The following is a 16,185-nucleotide window of genomic DNA, read 5'->3' as shown; positions in this document are numbered from 1 at the left end:
AAGAGAACTAAGAGACCTCCCTCTCCTTGGGAACAGTCTTGAAATGTCCAGGAGTGAACAAAAGCCCTCTTCACAGTGTTTATTAAGAAATGGAAACAAACCAAAAAGTGAGTGCTTTAAAGATTGTATTTGTGCAACAAGATATAGTTTTTCTTCCAAACAGTGGTTGTGGGTTTCTATGTAACACATGTGACGTCAACGTTTCAAGATGATTGACCATCATGTAAACATCTGTAATGAGATGAATAAAAATAAAGGCAAAAAAATCTGGGGGGATGCCGGCAGGGGTGGGGAGAATCCCTGTTTTCCAAATGACACTTCCCCTGCCAACTTTTTATCCAAGGAAACCCATCTTATCAAAGCCTGCGCGACAGAATTTAAGAGTGAGCTGTCCCGTGAACTAAGACGGAACGGGCAAGCCAAGAGCTGTGAGGGTACCTGGACAGACGGCACAAGGAAGAGCAAGGCTATGAGGCTGGAACACACGCTGAGGCAGACAGACGGTCAAGCAGGAAATTCCGCCTCAGGCGGTGCATGAAAGAGGACCGTTCACAGTCTATTCAGAGGATGAAGCTGCCTAAACCGGCCCTGGAGCGGATACGGAAATCCCTCGTTTTGCCACTTCCAAGTGGAGAGGAATGTGTGAAGGGCAGAGGGAGGAGGTGAGGGCCAGAGATGGGAGACAGATGAGAACACCAAGAGCATCTTCTCAGCGCTCTGGAGAATTAGGCATAAGCTTTCCCGTAAATCCTAGGGACAGAGCACTTGGCCACTGAGAAAAGAGACATGTCGAGAAAGGCCCAGAGTCTCACATAAAGAGAGACAGAGAGGCTGAACAGTTACGAGGAGGGGAAGGACTCCACAAAGCGAACAAGGCCAAGAGCAGGAGCCTGGAAGAGAGAGACGGCAGTGCAGGGCGTGCGGCCAAAGGCTTTGGGGCAGCGCACAAGGAAACTAGAGACCAGCTGTGTCCCCCTGGCTCCCGCAGCAGCACAGAGACGCCCTCATTAGTCCGAGTGAGCCAGAAACCGCACACGCCAGGACTCAGGGCCACGGCAGTGAACTCCAGCCACAACAGGGGACTAAGTAACACTGTCTGGAAGCCAGCAGCCCCCCACCAGGACCACCAGGGTCCTGCGGTGTGAACCCAAGTGCTGACATTTCAAATGTGACCAACATTTCAGGAGACGGGCCAATTCGTGGGTGATGCAGCAACACCCCGGGAGGGCTGATTGCCAATCCTATTGCTCTTTATCTCCACCTGTGATTCTTCAAGATGCTCCTTGTAGAAACATGGACACACACACACACTTTTCCATCTTCCCAATGAGGAGAATGTGGGGTTTCACAATGTGTGAGAATTGATCCCATTTTAGGGAAGCCCTCCCAATGGGAGGCACTAGCCCACAGAGATGGAGGTCTTCACAAACTGGTTTCACAAAGGATCCAGGCCTATCCTCAGCTTTGTCCCGGAGGATGCCGGGCTGCAGGGCTGGTGGGGAAGAGGCAGAGCAGCTGCAAAAAATGAGCAACACCCTGCACTTGGATAGGATTAAGGCTGGCGAGGGCTGGATCCAGCAGGAGGGGCCTTCTCTGGGCCCAACATGGGACCCAATCCCAGGACTGGGAAACACTTATTCAACCTTTACCATGGCTCCAAAACCTCCCCTCTCTGTCAGGGAGACGCCCGTGCTCAGGTCTGCTAGGCTGCTCAGGCTGACGCCGGGGGCCCCGTCCAGCATCTCATCGTGCTGCTCCAAGCCGCGCTGGGCTTCCCGGTGGCTCTCGTGCAGCTGGGAGAGCCTGCTTCTGGCCTGGACAAGGAAGACATGGTTGGCGTGGAGGAGGGTTCAGGCGGAATGCATCAGGCAACGCATTTATCTCTCAGGGCATCCTGCCCCAGATGATTCACGCAGGTAAGTGAATTACCTGTCTACAGAGCCAAGTTTACAAGACTTGAGGCTGCTCATAAACCGAGAGGGAGAAAGAGAGACCGAGAGAGAGAGAGAGAGAGGGGGGGAGACCCCCTTCTGGCTGCCCTCAGGCGGCCTCTATGTATCCCCGGTCCCCAAGAGAGGCAAGTGTTCAAATACAGGTTTGCTGATTTGGAATGAACTGAAATGGGATAAAACCCAGATTCACTATTTATTCAGAGTGGTGTTCAGCAGCCATTTCACTTTACGGGATTCTTATTGCCCCATTTGCTCCTCCTTGTTCCCGGAGAAGGCATGCGAGGCCAGGGAAAGGACGGTGATCTGTGGAGGCAGACAGACCCGGCTTTAACTTAACTGTCTCCTGCACACTGGTGACCTCACCTGTTTCCTCTTCTCAAAAATGGAATTGATGAGTAAGAGCCCTCTCGCACTGTCTGGCAGGGTGGCCTTAGTAAGTAGTAGCTATCATGTTTAATATCATTATTATCATCACTAACATACATTTATGTCTTGGCTGCTGTTTTATAAAGGCTGGAGGACCGATGCTCAAGCTCCAGTGCTTTGGCCACCTGATGCTAATAAGAACCGACTCACTGGAAAAGACCCTTCGGCTCGGAAAGATCGAAGCCAGGAGCAGAAGGGGGCAACAGAGGATGAAGTGGTTGGATGGCATCATCAACTCAACGGACATGAGTTTGAGCAAACTCCGGGAGTTGGCGATGGACAGGGAGGCATGGAGTGCTGCAGTCCATGGGGCCACAAAGAGTCAGACACTGAGCGACTGAACAACAACAACAAAAAGGCTGAGTGGGAGAAGACTCTCCAGATATTAACAGTAAAGCACACTGTCAGTGTTAGCTGCTCAGTCGTGTCCGACTCTGTGACCCCATGGACTGTATGTAGCTCACCAGGCTCCACTGTCCACGGAATTTTTCAGGCAAGAATACTGGAGTTACGGTAGCCATTGCCTTCTCCAGGGGATCTTCCCACCCAGTGATCAAACTCAGGTCTCCCATATGGTAGGCAGATTCTTTACCATCTGAGCCACCAGGGAAGCCCCAAAAAGCACAATATATATTATCAAATCCCTGAGGTTTGAGTTTGTAATCAACTTTTGCCTGTAAACTGGCAAAAAGAGCCAAGAGATCAATTCAGTCAAAAAAGGAAGCACAGATGTGCATTCTGATATTGCCAAGGTCAAACATAACCTTCAGTGTGTAGGTGGGACATCCGAGGGCCAGCAAGGAGGCCTCTGGCCGTTCCACGCAGGGCAGTGGCTGCAGGCCTTGGGGCCTTCTCCCCAGAGAGGGCCAGGGAGAGCGGAGCTCCTGAGGGGGCGGGGCCTCCTCGCTGTGCCGCCTTTGAGCTGCAGCGGGACAGAAAGCATCCTGGACTCTGTCCTCTTGCGTGTGCAAGGACCCAGGCTGCTGAGACAGGTCCTGAACCTAGACTCTCTTCAAACCAGTTAACGTCCTGCGCTCAGCCAGCCCGCACCCGCTCCAGCAGGGAAGCAGAAGGCTGGTGAGGCAAAGCAGACCCCACAAGGCCAAAGTCAACATGACGGGGGAACATATGCTGGGGGTTCTCAGCACTTCACCTTCAGGCTGAACAAAGCCTCCCAAGGAGAGAACCTAATGTGGATGAGGTGGGCAGGAGCCACGGAGACACCTACTGCAGCGCAGACACCTGGGACCGCGGTCGCACACACCTCCGTACCTGCTGTGCTTGTGGCACCCCCTGCTTGGCAGGAGACCCCAGAAGCCGCATCCCACTCCCACCCCCAGCCCCAGCCAGGGGTGGCAGGCCCTGCCCCACCCCGCCCCCTTGGAGATACCTGGTTGATTTCATCTTGAGTGGATTTTAGGGACTTGATGATAGTTTCCAGTTGAACTTTCCCAGCCTGGATGCTCTGTTCCAGCTGCGTCTCCTCCTGCTGCAGTCGGTTCAGCTCAGACTTGGCCCGGTTCAGGTCGTCTTCCTGGGACTTGAGGTCAGATTCCTGAGACTGGATCTGCGTCTTCAACGAGGAAATCTGAAATGAGATGAAATGCGACTTCGAGGAAGAATTCTGGTTCGTGTTTCTTGAGATGAGCTGACCCAGGGAGGGAGATACCAGCCCGAAAAGTGGATGCCTGGCTTCCTTACAGGGACCCCTCCCCACATGTGGGAGAGGCATCAGCAATCTGTCTGTCCCTTGAGGCTGAACATCCCCTCATCTCAGAGATCTGCTGAGGTCACAGCCTCCCTGCTTTGTGACAAGCAGCAAAGACACCCGGGGGAGATGAGATGGGCATGCTGTGTCCATGGGCCAGGGTGGTGTGTCCACACATAGATTCACACTTATATGTCTAACAAGGCGGCTAAGATGGAGGTCAGGCCACAGATGCTTGGACACTTTCTCAAATGATCCGTTCAACAACTCTACTAAACCAGTAGGATGTCTTAGCCTTGATTCAAGGTCATGGTGAGCTCAGGGAAGTTCCCAAAAAGCATTCTCCTCCTGCTGGGCCTGGGGCGTAGGGAGATGACGACTCACCATCTGGGTCTCGTCCTGGCACTTCTGCCTGACGTCACTCAGCATGTCTCGGAGCTTGGCCTTCTGCTGGTCCATTTCATCCAGGCGGTCTTGGGCATCCTGTTTTTGAGCTTCCAGCTCTTGCAAACTACTTGTTTCCCGGTCTAAATCATTTTGTAATTCCTAGGGAAGGGTCACATGAATTTACCCGAGACTCGTTAAAATGGGGACACGTCCAAGCTAACTGTCACAGCCGAGGCCGGAGCCCCCAAGACAGCTTCCAGGGACTTCCCTGGGGGTCCAGTGGCTGGGACGCCAAGCTTCCACTGCAGGGAGCCAGGGTTCAATCCCTGGTTGGGGAACAGAAGATCCTGCATGCTGTGCAGTATGGCCAAAAAATAATAAAAATTATTTCAAAAAATAGAAAGATGGCCTACAGAACGACACATACCACAGCGAACAATGCACACATCCCGGCGCAGTGGCTCCAGTTCGGTCTCTCACTAAGGCCCTCAGGAAGTATTTACTGACGTCCTAAGAGAGGCCAGGCACCAGCAGAGGGGCTGGGTTCCTGGCAAGAGGAGCACTTCAGTGACTGGTGGTCATGAGCGGGGAGGGAAGAGGCGTTAGTCAGACATAAATGAGCAGAAATGAATGGACAGCTTGGGTGCTGTCGGTCAGGGTCTCAGGGGCGTGGGGAGACCAGACCAATGCTGCATGAGGGGGGAAGAGCCCAGGGAAGCACGTGGACCCAAAGGACGAGCAGGTGGCAGCCAGGAAAAAAGCCAGGAAGGTGAAGAGAAGAGGGGGCCACAGAGGACCTGTAAGAGAAGAGGATGCCGTGCTCCACCTGGATCAAAGGAGAGCAGGCTGAGAGCACCCGAGGCCACATGCCACGCCACAGATGCCATTGGCTTCTGCAGCCAGAAACCCCTGCAGTTGGCTGAACGCGGGGAGCAGGACATGATGGTTCCCAACCGCTAAAGCTCCTCCAGGCAGGAGGAGCTTGGCTCCAAGACAGCCATTGCAGGTGTCCTCGGACTTCACTGTTAAGACTTCCAGGGGAAGGATCCTAGAGGTGGAAGGGCGAGTGTGAAAATGTGCACTGTCTATGATGGCAAAATCTGAAAGCGATGTAAATTTCCAAGCGGAGCTGGCTGGACTTTTAGCACAACGCACCCTGAGGGGCACTGCACCCCACGGCCGAGCTATAGAGCAAAAAGAACAAGGCACGCAGCAGAGCATGCACGTGTGAGGCACACCAGCACTTGTGCACACAGGAAGGCAAGAACAGGCACAGATCTCTCTCCTTAAACACACACAAGACCTTTGTGCGAGGCCTCGCGGGAGCTGATGGACTGTGCCTCTGGGGGAAAGGGGGTGGGGGTGGGGGGTAGGAGGCGTCTCTGTCTTATTTTCAACCAGGTGAATGTCACATCTACCTGCAAGGCAGAGAACTAAAGGAGACAGAGTGGGAGGGGAGAGTGCGGCCTGAGGCTGACATGAGGAAGCAGTGGAGCTGGGGCAGGGACTCAAGCTGTGGCCCAGGGCAAGGCGGCGGCAGCCTGGGCACGGGGGTGGCTGTAGGACTCGAGGGGAGCGGTGGACTCGAGGTGACCCCTGGGGGGTCAGGGAGACAGGAGTGGAGAGACCGATCCCCAGGACCGGCTGGGGCTGCCAGAGGCTGACGTCATTTCAGAGCACAACCCAAAGGGGGTGCAGGGTCTCCCTTTCCCTGCTTTTCTAGTGTTTATGGAATACGTATTCATGCGTTTGGCTGTGTCGGGTCTCAGGTGTCTCACGAGGGATCTCAGGCTGTGTGCAGACTCTCTAGCTGTGGCACCTGGCCTTAGTTGCCCCTCGGCCTTTGGGATCTCAGTTCCCCGACCGGGGATCGAACCCGCACCCCCTGCGCTGGAAGTCAGATTCTTTACCACTGGACCACCAGGGAAGTCCCTCCCTCTCCCTGCTTTGACAACAAAAAGTCATGGCTCGCTCCTCTTTGTCCGCCAAAGCACATCTCTGAGTTATTTGTGGGACTGGGTTTTCTGCTCCCCAGTCTCCTTGTCCCTGACCTCTAATTTGAAGAACAGACCTTGAGTGTGACAAGTCTGGAAGGGATAAAACCAAATGTCTTTGAGAGGAGGCTAGTGGCAGAGTGGAAACGTGGGTCCGCCACATCCAAAGGAAGGACAAGTGATGGTGGAGGCGGGGAGACAGAGGAAGAAGGAGGGTCAGACCCAGCAGCTTCGTCACGCGGGACGTCAAGGAATCTGGGCCTCTTTCTGTAACACAGAGGCAGTCGTGGAGGAGCCCAGGGGAAGACGGACTGCCAGCTGCTGGTTAGGAAGGATGCCGGGGTCAGAGTGGAGGAGGTATCTGAGCAAAGAGAAGACAGAAAAAAAAACCCAGACAACCTACAGACCCAGGTCAATCCCAACTGGAATGCCAGTCGTCTTCTGACAGGCAGACTCCAAGACTCAAAAGGAAATGCAAGGGATCCAGAACAGACAAAACAGCCTTGAAAAATCCAAACTTGAGGATGCATATTTTCTGATTTCAAAACTTACTACAGAGCAACAGCAATCAAGACAGTGTGATTCTGGCATAAGGAGAGACAGGAATCAGTGGGACAGAACTGAGAGGTCAAAAATAAATCCACATGTCTATGACCAACTGATTTTTGAAAAGGGTGCCAAAACAATTGAGTGAGGGGAAAAAAAGAACAGTCTCTTCAAGAAAAGGATCTAACTGGCCCTCCTCGTGCAAAACAATGAGGCTGGACCTCTACCTCACACCGTATGTAAATATTCCCTCAAAATGGATCAAAAGCATAAATTTAACAGCTGAAACTACAGAACTCTTAGAAGAGAATGTGGGGTAAATCTTTGTGACCTTGGATTTGAGAATGGGTTCCTGGATATGACACCAAAAGTAAGGGTAGCGACTTCCCTGGGGGTCCTGTGGTTAAGACTCCTCACTTCCAATACAGAGGGTACAGGTTCATCCCCGGTTGGGGAACTAAGATCCTACAGGTCGAGTGGCACAGCCAAAATATTAAAAAAAATTTTTAAAAGAGCAAAAAATGGAATAGATAAGCCAGACTTCATCAAAATTTAAAACTTTTGTGCTTCAAAGGACCAACGTCAAGAAAGCAAAAAGACAACCCAAGGATGGGGACATGATATTTGCAAATCATTTAACTGATAAGAGAATTTATCTGGAAAATATAAAGAACTCTTAACAACTCAGCTACAAAAAGGCAAATAATCCAATAAAAAATGGGCAAAGGAGATGAGTTGGCTTTCTCCAAGAAGATATACAAATAGCCAATGAGCACATGGTAAGATGCTCACCATCATTAGGGGAAGCATTATGGGGAATGAGATACCACTCCACACCCACTAGGAAGGCTATTAAAAAAAACAGGACTAACATCAAGTGTTGGCGAGGATGTGGCAAAACTGGAATCCTTACGCATTATTACTGGTGAGAATGAGAAATGGTGCAGCCACTTTGGAAAACAGTCTGGAATTGCCTCAAGGGTTACACACAGAGTTACCAAGTGACCCAGCAATTTCACTCTTAAATATACATACCCAAGAGACGTGAAATCACAGGTCCACACAAAAACCTGCACGTTAATATTCACAGTGGCATCATTTGCAATAGCTAAAAAACAGAAAAACCCGAACAGCGATGAACTGGTGAACAGATGACTAAAGTGTGGTGCAGCCACACAGTGAAGCAGAGTCAGCTATGGGGCTTCCCTGGTGGCTCAGCGGTAAAGAATGTGCCTGTAAATGCAGGGGACATGGGTTCCGTCTTTGGTCCGGGAAGGTTCCACATGCAGCAGGGAAACGAAGCCCGTGCACACAGCTACTGAGCCTGTGCCCTGGAGCCTGTGAGCCGCCACTACTGAAGCCCGCGTGCCTAGAGCCTGTGCTCCGCACCCCAACCAGAGAGCGGTCCCGCTCACCCCAACTGAAGAAGGCCCACACGCAGCAACGGAGACCCAGCACAGTCAACAACAAATAAATAAAACAGAGAATAAAAAATAAATAAAAACCAAATAAAAGATAAATAAATCAATCTTTAAAAGAAAAAGAAGAAGAAATGAAGCACTGATACATGCAACATGAATGAACCTTGAAACTACACTGAGTGAAGAGAGGCCAGACACAAAAGGCCACAGTATATGATTCCACTGACAGGAAATGTCCAGACAGGTAAATCCAGAGGCGGAAGGTACACTGGTGGATGCCAAGGGCCGGGAAGGACTGGGGACCGCTAACGGGTATGGAGGCGCTTTTTGAAGGGATGAGAATGTTTTGTAATTGACTGTGGGGACAGCTGTGCAACTTCGTGCATATTCTAAAACCCACCGAATTATACACTTTAAATGGATGAATTGTAAGGTATGTGAGTTACATCTCAATAAAGCTGTTGTTAGAAACACAAAACAGAACAGTAAACCAGGCAAAGATGCCACAGGACCTCACTAGGACGATAGTCATGGAAACGGAGAGACCCCCTCAGGCAGGAGGGGGAAGGGGGGCCTTTGGGGGCAGAAGCTGAAGCTCCCACTGCTTAAAACCCAACATAAACTGGCCTGAGGACCAAGGCCTCCTAGTCAATGCTAGGCCCTCTGAAGCCCATGCTGGCAGGCATGACAGATGATCTCCTGGACAAACCCATCTGGGAAAAGGCAACAGGAACCGGAGTCAAACCTGGTTCTCACAAAAGAGCTTTAATACATACAGTGCTCTGAGAGGACCCTGGTGGTCCAGTGGTTAAGACTCTGCCTTCCAATGCAGGGGGCACAGTTTCAATCCCCGGCCGGGGAAGTAAGATCCCCCATGCTGCACATGTCATGGCCTGAATAAATAAATAAATAGTGTTTTGTTGCTGCCTAAGGAGCTGCCATCTCGTTAGACTAGAGCCCCATCCTGGTTTGAGTACAAATGAGGCTCCCATGCAGCAGGGGCTGGCCTGGCTGGCACTGGCCCCGCTCCAGCTCCGAGGGGCTGTGGGGTGCACAGGGACACCACATCTCAAAGGCTACAGGAGTGTGCTGTCAGAGCCCAGCAGCAAGGTTCTGGGGGTGCCTCATCCAGCCTGCTGTGCAGACCAAAGGGACAGCACCTCCAGACACCAGACTGACCTGACGGCTTTCTCAGAATCGCTGAGGACCTGGGGACTGGTTTCCCTGGAGTTCAAGGACATCACAGCACCCAGATCCCCGGGGACAGCAGACCATATGGAATGACAAAGACACGAGAGGGAGGACCGGCCAGGCATTCGCGTGGCTGGCTGGGCCAGGGCCGAGGGGAGATGGGGGATGAGACCAGCGTCCCTGCACCAAACAGGGTGGAGAGTGAGTGATACGGGAGGGCAGTTCCAGGACATGGGTAGAAATCAGAGGGCTGAGATGACAGCAATACACCAGAACAAGCAAACACCCAGAAAAATAGTCCCTTCACCTGTGGCCTCATACATGATGCAACTTACTTGAGCAAAAAAGCAAAACAAAAAATATGATGACAGAGGCAGGCTGTTCCCTGCCTTTTGATCCAAAACATACCAGGGGACCATCTAAGGCCCAACCCCTGATGCCAGCGTGTACAGAGTGAGAAGCCAGGAAAGAAGCGTCTGGACACTGCAACGTGTGAACCAATGAGAACCCACCCTACCCCGCCTGCAGATGGAAGCTGTGACAAAGGACACCTCCTGCCTGGTGAGCGGGCACTGCGCGTCGCCAGTCCGCTGGGTGTCTCATGACATCCCCCAGCCCTTGTGGGACAGGGGATGGGGAGGGCGACAGAGTGCTGCCCAGACCCCTGAGCCTCACGGAGTCGGGTCCTGCCGCCCTAGGAGGCGGCCCAGAAGAAGCACCCACTTCAGGGTGGTGGGAGGGCGCCTGCACATCATGGCCAGACGCTGCTCCCGGCGCTGGCCCTCGCTGCCGGCGGGAAGACTGAGGCTGGGAGGCTGAGCCAGCTCCCGCAGTCCCCCAGGTGAGCCACGGTGGGGCCACAGTGCTGACTGCTCCACCTCACTCCTCTCCCCCCAGCTCTGAGCTCAGAGCACTCAAAGGCCCCACACAGAGACCAACAGGCCCAGCAGTAGGCATTCTCGGCTGGGGGGGGGGTGGGGGCGGGTGGAGACAGACAACTCGCGTTTCCCCCTGGTGGCAGGGCCATTCTCTATTCATTGAGACCTGAGGCATCTTGGGAACCAAGGTGTCTTCAAGGGTGCAGCTCCTAGGCACTGACCACTGTGTTTCCAGCATAGCCTCACTCTGCCCAGATGAGTGAGCGCCTGCCAGATCCCGGGCACCAGCCCACTGCCTGGAGGAGCGGAACACTCATTACCAATGTTGCATAAGGTCTAGAGATGTTACATAACTAGCCCAAAAGCGTACAGCTGCTAAGAAGAGCCAGGTTTGAGCCCTGGCACTCAGACCCCAAACAGCCGACTCAGTGGAAAAGACCCTGATGCTTGGAAAGACTGAAGGCAAAAGGAGAAGGTGGCAGAGGATGAGATGATTGGATGGCATCACCGATTCAATGGACATAAACTTGGGCAGACTCCAGAAGACGGTGAAGGACAGGGAGGCTGGGCGTGCTGCAGTCCATGGGGTTGCAAAAAGTTGGACACAACTGAACGACTGAAAAACAACTCAGACCCCCAGTGTCCATCGTCACCACCCTCCACAAGGAGACTCTTCAAGCAGGGCCATCCCGAGAACAGGTTACAGAGCATTGCCTGAACCTCAGAACTTCAGGCTAAGTGGGAGAAAGCAGACATCAAGGATGGGATGTAGTATGATTCCCTTTCTGTGAAATGTTCACAAGAGGCAAATCCATAGAGACAGAAAAGAGCTTATCAGGGGCTAGAGGAGGAGATGGGGAGTCACTGTTAATGGTGATGGGATCTCCTTTCGGGGTGATGGAAATGTTATGGAGCCAGACAGAGGTGATGGTTAAGCAATATAAAGAATATGCTAAAAATGACTGAATTATATACTTCAGAAGAATGGATGCTACGTTAAGTGAATATCTTTTTTCTAAAAAAAAATCCACTATCTACGGTTATAGGAAACTCAAAATAAATCACTTGTAAATCCCCAAAAGCTTGAGTTTCCAATGAGCGCCACACTGCCCCCTCTGCCCTGCCCCACATCTGATACAAGGTCCATCCTACCAAAACCAGCTGCGTGCTTACCTGTACTTCGTTGGTTTTCTGTCTGATTGCCTCTTCCTTTTCTCGAATGTCTTGTTCCAGTGAGTATTTCTCTCTGTGTGTTTGAACAGTCCATGAAAGCACAAAGAGAGGGCATGAGGCACGAGCTGACCGTCTCCCCCACACTTCTCCCCAACGACCGTCTGCCTTTAGTCACCCCCTCCCCTCCAAGTGTGGGTGAAGCCTGCGGATGCCACAAGGCCTGGCCCCCAACATGGTCACGTGAGCCTCTGAAAGTAGAGGGTGCTGGAGTGACGTTCAGGATGAGAAGGGCTGGACATGCCTCTGCTGACTTTGAAGATGGAGGGGTCACAGGAGAGGGGCACAGGGCCGCCCCTCAGAGCAGAATGAGCCCCACCGACATACAGCAGGAAAGGAGGCCCCAGCCTCCCAGCTCTGAGGAACTTGGACAGCACCCTGAACTCGGCCCTGTGAAGCCCTGAGCAGGGGCCAAGCTGAGCCCTCCTGGATTCCCGGGCTGCAGAGCTGCACACGAATGAATCTGTGCTGTCTTAAGCCATTCCATACACAGCAAGAGAAAATGAATATGCTCTCTAAATCCTTGGTACGCCTGCCCATGAATGGTGAGTCCCTGCTTCTCAGGAGACCAGGCGCCGAGGACACGTGGAAAGGGGCCTGGCTTTCAGGGAGCTCACAGGGGACAGGTGAACACACGAATGCACACAATCTAAGTGCCGTAGAGGGAAACCCAACGGGGTAAGGAAGGGAGTGGAGTGTCCCACAGTGGACGACCACGAAGGACCGAGGACATGGCCTGCGAGGGGACAATGTGACGGCAAAACATTCCTGTCAATGGGCACAGGGAGGCAGAGCTCAGCGGGGGAGCCACGGTCGAGTCCAGAGTGATGCAAAGTGGGCCAGGGACTCCAAAGGGCTGGCCACAAGGAATGGGTGAGGGTCTCTGAGCCCAGCTACTGCTCACAGGAGGCTGTGGTGGGCCGCTGTGCACTCCGGGTACCTGCTGGGGCCTTGTCTGCGACCTCAGCTGCAGACAGCTCCCCACCCCCAGCAGCAACCAGCCTGGCTCTTCTCCTGAGAGACAAAGGCTTGTGTGCCCCTCCCCCAAGTCCATACAGTGAAACCCTAACCCCCTGTGATGGTGTTAGGAGGTGGGCCCGTTGGGAGGTGACTGGGTCATGAGGACAGGGCTCCCAGGAAGGGGATTAGTGCCCTTATAAGAGACCCCAGAGACCTTCCGCGCCCCTCCAGCATGTGACAACACCCTAAGAAGACGCTGTCTGTGGACCAGGAGACACACCATACTGGACACTGGATCTGTCTACACCTCTATCTGGACCCCCAGTCTCCATGATGAGGAGACTATGTATCTGCTGTGTAAGCCCCTTCAGTCTGGGGCGGCTTGTTACAGCAGCCTGAATGCACCAAGTGCCGGAAGGGGCTGCCTCCGTGTCGGAAACCTCACGTGGCCAACACACCCTGCCTCCCCTGCCAGGAACCCAGCACTCGCTCAGCAAGACCTCCTCTGGGTCACCGGGTCAGACATGAAACAACCGTGAGAGCTTGCATATTCGTTCCCACAAGTCTAAGGACCACCTAACAATACAACGTCCCCTTCAGACCCATTAGACTGGGTCCCGTCTCCAGGGGAGAGGTGCCAGTTTGCCACGCCCCCAGACAACAGGCCTGAAGGTCACTCTCGAGGTCACCCAGGCCGGCTTCCTGCACAGGCCTGCTCTACACACGCTCGCCTCTCACCTTCACTGGGAAATGCTCCAGGCTGCCCAAGGCTGCACAGCTGTGCAGAGGCAGTCCTGGCCTGACACAGACACCAAGACCCCAACCCTCACGTTAGAGGGTCCCCTCCCTCCTCTATCTGCACGCCTGATTAACAGCCTGACCCTGGCTCTAAGAAACTAGCCCTCCATCCTCACAGACCCTCTCTGCCTTGCCAGGCTGCCTGCACTGATCTCTGGTTTGGAAATCTGGCCTCGGGGGAGCTGGGGACAGAACAGGAGCCATGTTCTGGGCTGAGCATGAAGCAGAGAATCTGGCTTCAGGAGGTAGCCAAAGCTGAGCTTAGTGGCCAGCCAGGCACCCACCCAACTGGTCTTCCACGATATCTGATCTGCCTCTGCCTCTCAGAGTTCTGCTCCAGTCAGGTGCAAACCACGCCTGAGGGGCACCCAGCTGTGAGCAGGGCCTCACTTGCTCTGGCAAAGTGACACCATTTCCACTTTCGGCCCAGAAACACTCCCTTTCTGGTGGATGGCGGGTGCCCTTGGTCCTTAACTGGCTACGCCCCACCCCCTGGCCCCAGAATAAGCTGGTAAGAGGATGCTGCTGTACAGAAGACCACATACGCTGAGAGTACAGACACAGCCGCCAAAGCCCTTGTTTACAGGTGGGTGCTGGAAGCGAAGGTGGAAACCTGGACACGAGGCCTCTCTCTCAGAGCCCAGCAGCTCCTCCTAGGCCACAGTCTCGCCACCTGAGACTAGCTGCTTTACTTGTCTGGATACTATGCCTTCCTGCGGAGGGCATGGGGTGCTCTCAGAGATGGAGACCCCACAACCCACACTGGCTCCCACTGAGGGGCTCAGGACTTGAGCTCATTAAGTCATTTCAGGAACCTGGAAGAATCTGTGTCCCTTTGCTCCTGCTGAACAAACTCGTGATGGCCAAGTTGAGAGTTCGTCCACAAGCCTCTGCTGCTTCCAGTAGCAACCTGGGAAAACAGACTGGAATTGGAGGGCAAGGGGGCATTTTAGCATACCTCTGTAACTGGGTGATCTCCTGACTGATGTCGTCAAGTTCCTTCACCCCGGTAAACTCCCCCGATCCAAGAGTGCTTGAACTATCCTGGAACCAAATTCAGACACAGAATTAAAACCGCAAAGTTGACCTCATAAGACAGCAGAGGCAATAGGTCTTGGAATGAGGTGTAAAATCATTCATCTCCAGCCCCCAACCTGGATGGAAACCATCTGGGCAGTCCAGACACACCCCACGGGGCCCCTGGCAAAGGCTGGGCAGACCGCCAGCACCCGCCTGCTCGGTGGGCTGCTGGCGCCACCTGGTGGCGGGCTGAGGGGAGCACCGCGAACACTAGAGGAATGAATGGGAATGAACGGACCTGCAGCTACTCACCGGGATGGGAGTGCCTCTCTCTGAGGGCGGCACCATGTCCGGCGAGAGCACTTGAGGGGGGTCGATGCCTTTACTGACCTTCTGCTGAATGAAATACATAGCTAACGCGAACTGGTCTTTGCTTAACTTTCCCGTTTGCCTCGTATCGGCCAGGGCCCTGGGAGAAACACGGCAATGCTGATTACACATCCCAAGCACCAGCATCGGTTCTGAGTATGAGGAACCCACACTTCTGAAACATGGACCGTGACAGTAACTGAAAACAACAGACCACACCTGCGCTTCCTTTCCTACTGAAGAGCAGTGCCCCCCCCGCCCCTGCCCCCGGCCACCAGCAGCCCCCAACCCAAGCGTCAGGCAGGAGGGGGCTCCTCTCCCAGCTGGAAAACTGCCTCGGGCCCAAACAGCAGCCAACAGGGCTGGGAGAGATCCCACTAAGTGTCTCTATTAAAGGCTGGTTTTAAGACATCTTTGTTCTTGCTCCCATTCAAGGGCAGGATAGGAAAGCTTGAACTGCAACTATTTCTCCCAGTTCTCTGGGTGAGGGCCAGTCCTGCAGCACACCCAGCCCACAGCGGCTCTCAATCTGCAGTCTCGTCTCTCCGGCCCGCCCCGTTTCCCGGTCACTGAAGGCACAGGGGCTCTGGCCCACATGTTGCGGCTGCTCTGTCCGTGTGCACTGGGCAGCGTCGCTCTGCTTGTTCTCACAGGCTCCCTGGGCACTTGCAGGGGACAGGCCCACATCCTTATGCGGTCCCTGCACCCTTCCTGGCACGTTATCTCCACTTTGGTTGCGGCCCCCTCCCGCGTCCCCAGCCGCCTGCAGACAACCCCAGACTGTCCTCTGAGCGTGCCGGTGGTGAGTCTAGAGCTCGCTCTTCCTGACCTCGGCCTTCACTCTCTGTATGCCATCCCCGCCACGTGCCTTCCTTTAATCCGAGTATATCTGTGATTTCATTATGTCACTTATGAGTCGGCCCTTACAGGTCGAGATCCATGTTATAAATTACCTTCCTTTATGTGATGATCGGGCCATAATTCAAATCCCGTTCACAGGCACTTCAGCACCCAAGGGTGCAGGCCGCCCGAGTCGTCACCAGGAGTTGGGCCTCCCCCAGTGACTGACTGGGAGGCACGTGCTCCCTGAGGAGGGACAGCCCGTTTTCTCAGCGGGGCCTCGCCTCACAATGCGGCCATCTCTCACTTATTGCAAAGGACAGTTATTTCCCCAGTTACTCCCAGTCAATGTCACAGCTCTGCTGGGAGGGCTTCATCCCTCCAGCTGCATGGAAATTCTCTTACAGCCCCCAGGCAAAGCCCTCTAAGGGAGGACTCGCCCCTCCGAGAAGAAAGCTAGGAAGT

General features: G+C 53.8%; 1 protein-coding gene across 12 annotated transcripts in view; it reads right to left on the bottom strand.

The window, feature by feature from the left end:
• The window catches only part of EPS15L1 (epidermal growth factor receptor pathway substrate 15 like 1), a 107,270-nt gene that overhangs the window by 41,912 nt on the left and 49,173 nt on the right, over window positions 1–16,185 (bottom strand). For all 12 annotated transcript variants that reach the window (XM_061421735.1, XM_061421733.1, XM_061421740.1 and 9 more), the window contains 6 exons: window positions 14,824–14,980; window positions 14,450–14,535; window positions 11,677–11,749; window positions 4,471–4,632; window positions 3,769–3,966; window positions 1,650–1,814 (listed from right to left, as the gene is read on the bottom strand). In XM_061421735.1, coding sequence (XP_061277719.1) covers window positions 1,650–1,814; window positions 3,769–3,966; window positions 4,471–4,632; window positions 11,677–11,749; window positions 14,450–14,535; window positions 14,824–14,980 — 841 coding nt within the window. The remainder of the gene's footprint in view (window positions 1–1,649; window positions 1,815–3,768; window positions 3,967–4,470; window positions 4,633–11,676; window positions 11,750–14,449; window positions 14,536–14,823; window positions 14,981–16,185) is intronic.

Source organism: Bos javanicus, chromosome 7, assembly GCF_032452875.1.
Source record: "Bos javanicus breed banteng chromosome 7, ARS-OSU_banteng_1.0, whole genome shotgun sequence".
NCBI lineage: Eukaryota > Metazoa > Chordata > Mammalia > Artiodactyla > Bovidae > Bos > Bos javanicus.
This window is presented reverse-complemented; position numbering and strand designations above follow the sequence as displayed.